This window comes from Strix uralensis, chromosome 24, assembly GCF_047716275.1.
Source record: "Strix uralensis isolate ZFMK-TIS-50842 chromosome 24, bStrUra1, whole genome shotgun sequence".
NCBI lineage: Eukaryota > Metazoa > Chordata > Aves > Strigiformes > Strigidae > Strix > Strix uralensis.
The window spans coordinates 9,370,791-9,382,059 of NC_133995.1; the positions used below are offsets into that span (position 1 = coordinate 9,370,791).

The 11,269-nt window shown below is 49.5% G+C and overlaps 1 protein-coding gene across 4 annotated transcripts in view; it reads left to right on the forward strand.

The window, feature by feature from the left end:
- MAGI3 (membrane associated guanylate kinase, WW and PDZ domain containing 3) overlaps window positions 1-11,269 on the forward strand; it is a 72,875-nt gene that overhangs the window by 57,815 nt on the left and 3,791 nt on the right. For 3 of the 4 annotated variants that reach the window (XM_074893572.1, XM_074893573.1, XM_074893574.1), the window contains 5 exons: window positions 2,762-2,947; window positions 6,313-6,415; window positions 6,511-6,643; window positions 7,121-7,264; window positions 9,271-9,409. In XM_074893572.1, the coding sequence (XP_074749673.1) occupies window positions 2,762-2,947; window positions 6,313-6,415; window positions 6,511-6,643; window positions 7,121-7,264; window positions 9,271-9,409 (705 nt within the window). Of the gene's footprint in view, window positions 1-2,761; window positions 2,948-6,312; window positions 6,416-6,510; window positions 6,644-7,120; window positions 7,265-9,270; window positions 9,410-11,001; window positions 11,092-11,269 lie in introns of all 4 variants that reach the window. The other variant, XM_074893575.1, reaches the window with a different exon arrangement.

Sequence of the window (11,269 nt, forward strand, 5' to 3'; positions counted from 1 at the left end):
GGCATAGTTGTAAAGATAAACAGCAAAATAACCAAGGTTAAAAGCAAAAATAAAAAGCAGTGTTGTGAGCAGAAGTGAATGAGAGAAGCTGCTTGTGGGAAGCCCTGGAGTCCAGCTCAACGAACGGAAAGATCCGTGACCCCCTGCGCAGGAGCGGGTCCGCTCAGCGTAACCCCCGTGTGCGATGCCACCGGCCGCCGCTCACTGGCACAGCAGGAGGGGGTGGGCAGCATCACCCCCGAGATTCCTTCCCTTCGGCCTCAGGTCGGGGCTGTCTGTTCAGCACTAGAAATAACAGGCCAGCTCTGCTCACCCACAGACAAACGCGATTCACTGACGGGAGATAACTCCCGGAATCCTCACTCGGTTCCTGAGCTCCTTGGGGTAAATCACCCTTCTGGAACTTCTCGGCTGGTTCCAGACAGACATAACGATGGCTCGAGAGCGTGTCTCTCTTACTGAGTCTCAGACACTTTCTTCTGTTTTTCCACTTCGTTTTACTGCACAATAAAAAACAGCAGGAGCACAGAAAAAAAGCGTTTCTAAATAACATTGTGCTGAATTCATCTGATACATATTTAGCGTGTGGTGCAGTCTTGGCTCAGGCGACACCTTTTCAGGAACGCTCTGGAAGCGCCTGGCACGGCGCAGCGGCCCACGCGCAGGGTGAGCTGTCCCCTCCCCGAGCCTGGCGCTGCGCTGGTGGCCGTGTCCCGCCTCGGGGTGGCCCTGGGTACACGCTGTGTTGGCTGTTCAGTCAGATATTGAGAAAAAAATATTATAAACAGAATTATTCTATAATATACTGGTATCCTGTTATAACTGTACTACAGACACCGTTTGTGTCTGGGCATCTGCTGCAAATCCCTGTTTATGAGATATTAGACCTGGAAGTAGAAGACAACTGAAAGCTGTTCCAGTGCTGGACAGAGCAGCCCCCTGGCCCAGGCTGTTTCTAACACACAGTAAAAAACACGCTGGTGCTTCCACAGGCTGTGCTGTGCAGAACGTTTCTGTGCCACAGTTTAACATGAAGCTACTGTGTTCTTCTAAAGCCAGGATATTTTAAAAACAAGTAATCAGCAATTGGGTCTGCAACCCTGCAGTGCTTTGCTCTGCACAGTTGGCTCTTAGGTTTATATAATACTTAAAAAAACAGTCTATTAAGGGAAGTGTAATTAAAATTTAAACTCATGGTAAATGCTAGAAGGCATCAATGTCTGTTCCTTCGCAGTAACTTCTGCGTGTGCTAGCTCATTAAAACAATCCTTGATGGCTGCTTAATCTTGGGTGGCTGATGACACTGTGAAAGTGTTTCAGACCTGCCGTTGTGGTTTCCAAAAGCCAGCTGATAAAATCCTGACAGGCGCATAACGATGCTCAGCGCTCCGATCCCTTGGAGAAGAGCTTGTCTGGGAGAGCAGCTACTAGAGAGAACAGGTATCCATCAAACCCCCTTCAGGCTTTGGAGACACAAACAGGTTTCTACATGAAGGACCAGGAGGAGCATTGATGAAACATGTGGAGGTCAGTCTGGAGAGGTATTTGGAAATGAGTTACAAAGGAGCAGTGCAGCAGTTCCTGGTAGAAGAGCCCTGGTGAGGGATCTGGGAAGGACAGGAGCCAATTTTGCTGTGCTTTCAGGCATCCAGATGAACGAAGGGCTGTTCTAGACACTGACGGATGCGCTTTGAGGTAACGCGAATCCGCTCTGTCGGGGCCACGTCAGCACGCGGGCAGCTCCGCGAGCCGCGCTCTGCCCCAGGTCTTGGTGGCCTCTCCTGCCGCAGCGGCTTCTCGCGGGCCCCCAAGTGCCATCTGCAGCGCTGACGTCCGGGTCAGCAAACCCTAAAACAAGCTCTGCCCCAGCGCAGCGCAGCTGTGTCCTGTGGGAGAGGCGCCGGAGGGGCGTGGGGCGTCCCTCCCTCCTCGTGCCTTTTGGTTCCGCTCGTTCCTGCATCTGGGTTCACCTCCGGGAAAGCAGAAGCCGTCTTTTTTCCTTCTGCTTCTCGTAAAATTCCCTCTTCTCCCTGTTCTGTCTTTTCTGGCCCCCATTGCTTTGGCCTCCAGAGGAGTCTGTACCCAGAGCAGAGTGGCACTACAGGGTGAACGGAGGCCAAGCCGGGAGAGCTGGCTAAAACCCAGGATGGTCTTTACAGGTGCGAGTTCCTGTCGGAGAGCAGGAGCAGGGCGCGGGTCTGTGCGGGGCTGCTGTAGCGCACCGTGCTGTGCTGAGGGTCGCTGCCGAGGTGCTCGCCAGGCTAGGTCGGTCTCTGGCAGGAGAAGTTCAATTCCCTTTTGAAGTGTATTTAAGGCTTAATTTTTGGTTGCAAGGAGGAAGAGTTAACCTGTGCATCCAGATTTCTAACGACTGTGTTAAGCTGGTTGTCTGTCACTGTCTCTGAGTCCACGCAGTGCTCCAGGGTTTGGGTGTGAAATGGAAAACAATAAGTTACGGGAGGGAAACCTGCTTCAGAGTGCTCCTGGGACACGGGGTCTTGCTCATCCCTTTGCAGAGGTGACCCATTTCCTTCTCCTGTTCTCCTTTAGGCACAACACCTTGTACGTGACGAGGCCGTGCTGTCGGGCTGGCATTTCCATTCACCCCAAGTGAAACATTCTCCAGGCTTTTCTTGTACCAGCAGTGCTGCCCTTCAGGGCAGGAGTGGGCTCTGGGACGACTCTGGCAGTTCTGGGTCTGGGTGATGCTTATCTGACATGAACATTAATCATGTTGCTGTGCCTGTTCTTGATCTCCTAGTGATTCCTCACAAGATCGGGCGAGTTATAGATGGGAGCCCGGCTGACCAGTGCGGGAAGCTGAAAGTGGGAGACCGCATCTCGGCGGTGAACGGTCAGTCCATCGTGGAGCTCTCGCACGACAGCATCGTGCAGCTGATCAAGGACGCGGGCAACGTGGTGACTCTGACTGTCGTGGCTGAGGAAGGTGAGGAGCACGCGTGGCTGTGGCCAGTGGGTGGCTCTGCCGGAGTCTGATGTTTGTCACTTCTGAAGATAATTCACATAAAGTGCAGAGTATTAAGACGTTTGGAAATTAAAGGAAAGAGAGTGAAGCTCATGTGTTTGCTCCGGAAGAGCTGAAGGCAGGCGGGGCAGAGAGCGCTGCCAAGATGGTTATACTGGGAAGTAAGATACAAGCATTAACACCACGATGGAGGGTAAGACAAATTCCCATGGTTTCTCACATGAGAGACACACACACTGCTGCTCCCATGGAAACGTGTCCTGTCCAGACCTCGTGCTCCTCAGCCAAGGAGAAGTGACCTCTCCTGGGGCAGCTGCAGCAGCCGCGGGATGACGCTCAGGGAGGAAATCTTCTCGCCCCCGACGGTGCCTGTCCCCGCTGCTGCGGTCGCTGCCAGGAGCTTTGTTCCCGACGAGGCAGGAGCTCCCGGGGCGGCTCTGCCAGGCAGAGCGACGGTGCCCTGCGGCTGCAGGGACACCCAGATCCCCCCGTTTAGGCACTCTGAGGTTTTCCTTCCTGCCATGCTAAAACACACAAACTGCCTAATGCTGCTTCCCTGGGGTACAGCAGAAACCTCCTGTAGTTCTGTCTGCCAGAACGGCCCTTTGAAAAACAGTCCCAGCCCACCGTGACAGCCTTGCCCAGGGCTTTCCCCCAGAGCCTCCCAGGCTGCCAGCAGATTCTTCACAGGCCACTGCCATGTCACCTGAGCAGCCCAGGCAGTGTCTGTGACTGCAAAGTCCCATCTTTAGAGACCATATTTCTAACGCAGGCTCCCGTGCAACGCTGCACTCACTGTGGGATTGTCTCTACACAAACAGTTCATTATAAATATGTAAAATCCAATCATTTGAAGAGAAAAGCTGTTTTCCAGCCCTGCTTACCACTGCATTTTTCTGGATTGCTGCTTGTGGGTTTAATTAAACTCGCTATTGTCATTTTGCCAGAAAGTTGGCTTTCTTCACCTTTTAAATAATAAATACCTGAAGCCAGAGTGTGTTATTCGCATGATGATTCTCTAATTACACATTCATTGCAAATATTTAACATGCTATCTCAGCCTGTAATACAGAATTTCAAAGACTTAATTTTCCTTTTTGTTAATGCTTGAAGCAGAGAGACTTCTATAAATTGTTATTTTTCTATTAAGACTTTAATTTTTATCAAATCTAATTCATTTCAGTTTGAAGGGACGCACCTCAAAGCAGTTGCTCAGGGCAATGTTTATAATGCAACTGAAGTGAGTTGGTTGCATTAAGTCTGTTTCTCCGGGGCTCTTAGTCACCTTTGTTTTAAACTAAGCTTTCTGACTATAATGCTTTTGTCCCTTATTTATCCATATCCTTACCTGGACTCTGTGTAAGAACTTTTTGCACTTCCTCAATGCCAAAATGTAGAGATAAAACAAGAACCTGAGGAGAATCAACAAAGAGAGCGGGGAAAAAAGTCAGTAGCAGGTGGTAAAACTCGATTGAAGAGACCAGTCAGAAAAAATGTGTGGCTTAGAGGAGCTGGAGTTGGCGTGTTTCAGATGTAAAGAATTCTGTGACAGTGAAGGAGAGAGAGAAGCAGAACCTGTTCCACTGAAATGCAAATATATTGCCACTTTAAAATTCTTCTTGATTTGGCTGGAGAAATACAGTTTAGCTCCTGGCATAACCCCCTGCAGCAGAGTGGGTGTGAACTGGGGCTTCAGGCGTTTCCCCGCTGGGTTGCTGCACGGAGGTGGTTCACGAGACAGTGGTTAACGCGAGGAAGATGCCGGATGCGGCTCGAAAGAGAAAAATGCCCGTTCTGCCAGAAGGTGTTCAGCATCGCAGAGCACAGACCCTAACAGAGTTTGCTGTTCCACAGTGCATCAGCTTCAGTGCTGTCCTCTGAGGCTGGCACAGAAAACGCTGCCTGTACCCCTTCCCTCTCCCTCCCAGCTTTCGCAGATGGGTGATCTTTGCTTTTCATACGAATAAACGAATTCTACTTCATGTGCCAGAAGACATTCTTTAACATTTTTCACAAAAGCAGGAGCCTGTCAGCTTTTGTCATGTATTAGCTGGAAACACAAGAGAGCAGGCTGAAAAGAGGACTGGAGAATTTGTACAAACAGATGGCATTTTTCTTGCCTGTGCTTCTAAATTAAAACTCTGAGTGTAAACCAGGAGTAAAAGTTGACATTTTGTCTCTAGAGAAAAGCCTCTTGAAGGCAAGTCATAGTAATAGCACCAGGCAGCCCTGTGAAGGACTTGGGAGGTCTCGTGTACCTCAGAAATTCAGTCTAATAACATGCTTTATGTTTTCCTTCCCTTCAGATGCGTGAGCGCTTTGTGTATTTTACTGGGGTTTGTTTGTTCCTAACTGAGAAACGCAGTAATGTGATGCACCTCACAGAGGACTGGAACATCTCTTGTTTTGGTGCTTGAGATTTTTTTTTAACCCTTATAAGGAAAAGGAGTTTATTAGTTTATAATTCAGCATGTAAGTTCATCTTGGGCCACTACTTGCCATTCCAGGCTCTAGCTAAGAGGCAGCTTTCTGCATAGACTGCAGTTCATTACTCTTAAGTGACAGACATTTTGTGTCCTGAAACATTTTTCATAAATGCATTGGATTTATTGCAACGTGCACAATCACTGTATTTTGTGTGGAAGGGAGAATAATCCTGAGCTATCTTAAAAGATTTTATTAAATGTCACTCTGCTTTAATTTCTGCTTAACCTGTCAGTGAACGAGTCCTCCAGCGTGGCTGTGGGACCAGTTCCTGACCTTCCCTAGAACTGGCCGGCAGCAAACGCTCCCTTGTGCCCTGAGTTGACAGTTCCCCTCCATCGTTAGGGCCTTCACCTCTGAGTCCTCACTGCCCCTGCAGATCCCCCTTCTCTTACCTTTAAAAAGGAATATGTTCTCAAGTGGGTGTTATTCTTCATCTCTTACAAAACTTGATTATATTGGATATCCAGACCGATGTCATGGACCTGACCAGCCCTAATCCCTTCTGGTCTTTATCAACTTGCAGTGTGAAAACCCTTCTGCTTTTGTCTGCTTCTGTTAAAATTGTGTTGTTTCTCTGAGGAAAAGCAGTGTAGATAAGAACAAAGTTCCTAGTAATTTATTCCGTGGAACCAACAAACTGCCCTTGAGTTCCTGGTTTATGGTGTTAGACCTTGGAAAATCCTCTTCACCTCGTGCCTGTGGCGGCTGGCTCAGCCCGAGGCGCTGCGGCCGCGCTGCTCAGCAACACGCTGGTGCTCACCGCAGCCTCGGGCTGAGACTGCCCGGCTCTATACCCGGGATGTTCTCTCTGACTGTTGATTTTTCTCTGAATTTATTAGAACACCGCGGTCCTCCGTCAGGAACAAACTCTGCCAGGCAGAGTCCAGCTCCGCAGCACCGGCCGCTGGGATCGGCACAGCTCAACCCTTCCGGCACAGACAGGTACAGAGCTTTGGGGTGTGGAGAACGGCCGGAGAAGCTTGAGCAGAGGGGTTGTAATGCAGAGGTAACGCCCACGTCCTTTCACCTCTGTGTAGGGGAGCTACGGAAGGCGAAGCTGGAAAAGAAGTTTCAAACAGTTACAGGCTTTCCTGGCCTGAGCACAAGCACCTGGCACAGTCCGATGCTGGCGTTGCTTCGGTTATTGGCGGCCGTCACTCCCAGGCACAGGTAACCCTCCCAAAAATACTGGTCTGTCAGGATGCTACTGGGGCATTGCCACTGAGATGCAAAACCAGAACTATAAACATTTTCTTGTCAGAAAAGTTGTGTATAAGAATGCACTAAGGTGTTTCACAGAATGTTTTTGCTAATGTTTTAAATTTGATTATGTCCTTGGCATAGTCGAGTAATCATTAAAATTATAAACAACAGAGAAAATGCTTGCAACGGGGCTACTACAGACCCTTTGACAAAGTTAAAGAAACTTCATATATATCTAAAACTTAGAAGGAAAAATGTTGTGTCTGTTTAGATTGAGAATGAAACCCTTACACCTAATCGTACATGAGTTGTGTTGAATTCAGCCTAAATCACGGCTTGCATGCTTCTCAAAATACAGAAATGTGTGAAGCATTTTTCCAGAAAAACAAATGTTTAAATCTGCCTACAAGTCCTCATCTTTTTTCTCTCTGACTTCCCACGCAGAATCCTGGCTGTTTCCCAGTTGAGTTGGAAAGGGGCCCTCGAGGGTTTGGATTCAGCCTTCGAGGAGGAAAGGAATACAACATGGGCTTATTCATCCTTCGACTCGCTGAAGACGGGCCAGCTGTCAAAGACGGGAGAGTGCATGTGAGTTTGTCTTCTCTAATCAGTCTGTTGAGCCAGTTGGCCTTTTGACACATTAATTTACCCACAGTGGCAGCAAACTTTGTTCCTCCCCGAGCGCGTGGTCGCAGCGGGCAGCGCCGGCGCAGCTGCGCTGAGGCGGGTGCTGCGGGATGTGGGAGCGGCTCCAGCCGTCCCCCGACCTGCCCGTCGGGCCCGAGTTACCTGCGTGTCCCGGGTGTGAGCAGCAGCTACTCGCGATGCTTTAGGAGCTCAGACAAGAAATTGCCCAGTGGAGCAGAAAGCTGAAAGGAGAATCACTGCCCGAGGCAGAGAACTTGTGAGGAGTTTGTGTGTTGCTGCTCTGTGCAGTTTGAAGGTACAAACCTGACTGGTTATTGTGTTAATTCTTACGTTGGTGTAAGGAGTTCACTTTCAAGTGTTGTAGTAAAAGCAAAATACATGGGTACAACAGCAAAGAGCGATGGTACAGGAGCATCTGTGGCTGCTGCCCAGAGCTGAGCTTTTGGAGGCTGGAGCGGGACCTGAGCTGGCGCCAGGGAGGTGCCGTCCCAGGCGCAGTCCTGGTGCTTCGCTGCACGTAGGGCCCCCGGCACAGGGCTCTGCCCCCCCCCTCCCTAGCACAGGGCTCTGCCCCCCTCCCCCCGCACAGGGCTGACACAGATACTTGCTGGGGCTGCTGTGGGGCTTAACTGGATGTGAAGTTGCAAGTATTGATAACTTCTATGATCCTAATTCTTTACAGTAATTCCCTTTTTTCCCCGGATGCTTGAGGGGGTATGTGAGTGTAGTGTTTAGTGCTGATATTTCTCTTGTATTGCTCTTTCAAGTGGTGTTGCGCCAAGCTCCAAGGCCTCACTGTCAGGGCAAAAGCACCCAAAAGGTTCCCAGGTGACTGTGCCGGGGCAGGGCTTGCTGGGGTGTTGCCAGAAGTGCTCCAGCCCCCACACACCGACTTCCACTCGGAGCACGAGGCCTCAGCACCCGGGTAAAGCTCCTGCCATCACTTGGCACCCGCTGTGCCGGGACGTGTGTGTGTGGTGGGTGGTCGTGTCCCCCGGGGCTGCGGGCGCTGCGCCGAGTGTCCCCAGCAGCTCAGGGTGCAGAGGGGCTGCGCTCGCCCGGCCTGACGTTACTGACAGTTTTGCTGTCGCTCAGTCTCTCCCTCAGCTGAAGATGGTGTCATTTTCTGGCTGCACTTTAAAACAGTGCAGAGGAATTTCTCAGCCCGTTAATGGCAGCTGAGCATGATGGGAGGCACGTCCTGTCCTGCCCATGAGCAACCAGCCAGTGACCTCCTTTGGCAGAGCCAGTTTATTTAACAGAGCCCAGTCAGTCTCTTTAATCTGCTCATTTTATGCGCTAGTGACATCCCTTGGCTGATCCATGTACTGCGAAACAGGTTTCTGGACCCTCTTTGCCTTTCCAACCCCTTCCAGCAGCCTGCACGGGCAGTCTGAGCTGCGATTACCTGCCCCGTGCCTCTTCACGGTGCTAACTGGCCTCAGAGACCTTAGTACTGGTAACTGCGTCGTGGTGATCTCTCCTACCTGGAATAAAAACTCCTTCCCTGCCGTAAAACCTGCTGTGCCGGGACGGCGTTCAGCTCTGTGTCGCTGTGGTACCCGTCAGTCTGACTTCAGGCAGGCACGTGGTGCCAGGTTTGACGTGGTTCATCCGTAAGCTCCTTCCACGGTGACCCAGAATGAAAATACATCCGAGCACGTGGCGGTATCTGTGCCGTCACTTGTAGGAGAACGGAAGGTGTGTCTAACGGGATCTTCTGCTGAGCTGGCTGAGCAGGAGAGCTGCAGGCAGAGCTCTGAGCCGCCAGTGCCTGGCGCCGGGTTGATCAGCAGCCGTGGGACGGCATTGCTGTTGCTGAGGGGATTTTAGCGTGAGAGGAAAAATAGAAGCATCTGCCTCTGTTTTGTTTCTTCCTAAACTAAAAATTAGTTTATGGTGTCAGAGATTCACAAAGACTAACCTGGTTGCTATTTTCTCATCAGGTTGGTGACCAAATTGTTGAAATTAACGGAGAACCCACCCAAGGAATCACTCACACACGAGCCATTGAGCTGATTCAGGCTGGAGGGAATAAAGTTCTGCTGCTGCTGAGACCAGGGACTGGCTTGATACCAGATCACAGTAGGTCATCTCCAGCTTCGTTGGGAGGGTCCGAGGCAGTGGAGTGAGGAGACTTGGGTGCTTGTTCACTGAAATAGTCAGCAGTTCCCTTTGTGATAGCTGTGTGGGTGTTCGTATGTATTTTAAAATACAAGGAATATTTTTGGTAGAATTAACACGTGACAAGTACCCAGGAATATTACGCAGTGTGGAATTACTGGAATAATTGTAGTAAGTTTCTCAGCTCTGTCCAAGCTAATCGAGTTTTCCTATACAAATGTGATAATTAACACTGATTGCATTTTAATTTAAATTAAAATTCTCTATGATACAGTACTCAGTTCAAAATGCCCATATTGTTAAGAATATTATTTCTGTACAGATTTACTTCACTGGTTTTAGCCTTCTAAACTATGGAATGTTTTGTTTTTCAAAGTCAGAACTTCAGAAAGCAGGGAGAGACAGCTTTGCTCTCAGAATGGGTTCTGTTTAAAGGTGTGACTTCTGCATCTGCAACAGGAAAGCACAACTTTGTAGGCAAAAAAAAAGGGACAGAAAAGCAAATGTGTGCAGGAGCTCTGAGTTCAGCTGCAGAGCCCAGAACTGAGGATGTCGAGTCTGACTTAGGAAATGTTCCAAACTACAGATCAGAGAGACCTGTGGCTGTGGCGGTGCTTTAAGGCAGAGAACCACTTTCTCCCTGAGTGCACGTTTTAGTCTTTTAACCCTTGATGCTGACACCAGGATTCTGATGGTAAACGTCTTAAACTGTGGGGCCACTTTTCCTGATGAAGAGCTTTTCGGTAATATTGACCAGCTGTGAGTTTATCCTTTGAAAATTTTAAAACGCACAGTTTGAACTCCCAAATAGTTCGTTCTGTTCAGTCATTTACAGGCAGCAACTGGCATCCACTCAAGGGCTAAAATCTGCTCAGAACTTCCTCCGTCTCTTTCCTCCAGAGAACTAGAAGATGGCCCTTAACATTTTAGCTGCTCCAACCTGCACAGCACAGCAGAATCGGAGCATTAGTGCATGGCACGGGAAGAGCCCGTCTGTGAGCTGCGGGGTCTGTTCTGTGCCATCGTGCTCAATTCCTGGCTGGCTGGGTTTGTGTCTCACACTGAATTACTCGGTCGTTAGGGGCGGATGTTGGATACAGTCCTGCTTGTGTCCTGAGGAGCTGCTGCTGAGGTTCTCTTTAAAAGCAGCGTCTGTGAGCTAGAAGAGAGGGAGGCAGAGTGAGGGCACCTCGGGCTCTCCCGACTAACGCCCTTTCAGCGGTGATACGTGGTGTTTCTCCTGCACCACGAGGGCTGTGTGGTAGTTCTCTGGAATTACTCCTGGCCCTCTTGTTCACAGAAACCTCCTCAGTCTGAGGTAGAAACACAGAATCATAGAAAAGTCTGAAGGAACCTCGGGAGCCCGTCTGGTCCAGCCCTCTGTCCAAGGTGGGGCCTGAGATTAGGTTCAGCACCTTAGCTCAGATCAGCTGTGGAGAGGGGAAGGGTTTTGTTGCCTCTTGTCTTGCTGTTAATCGTACATTTCTGATTGAAATCTTGCTTGCTCTGTGATTTTGGTATGTAGTTCTGGGCTTTTTCTCTTCCTCCTTCAGGTTTGGCTCCTTCCAGTCTGTGTCCCTACGTGAAACCTGAGCAACATTAAGGGCTTTCAGTGCTTTTCTTGGTTTTTCCTTAAAGACTTGGTAAATCTGCATGTCTTGTGTTTCATCTCTTCCTGTTATTAAAATGCAAAGCTATGAATAACCTCAACTTTTCACTATTTTCAGTTTTCTTTAGTGTAACAGTTCCAGTTCATTTGGTTTTCTTATATTAAACAATGTAGGTCAGGGACTCTCTGTTCTGCTGCGTAGGCTCTAAAGC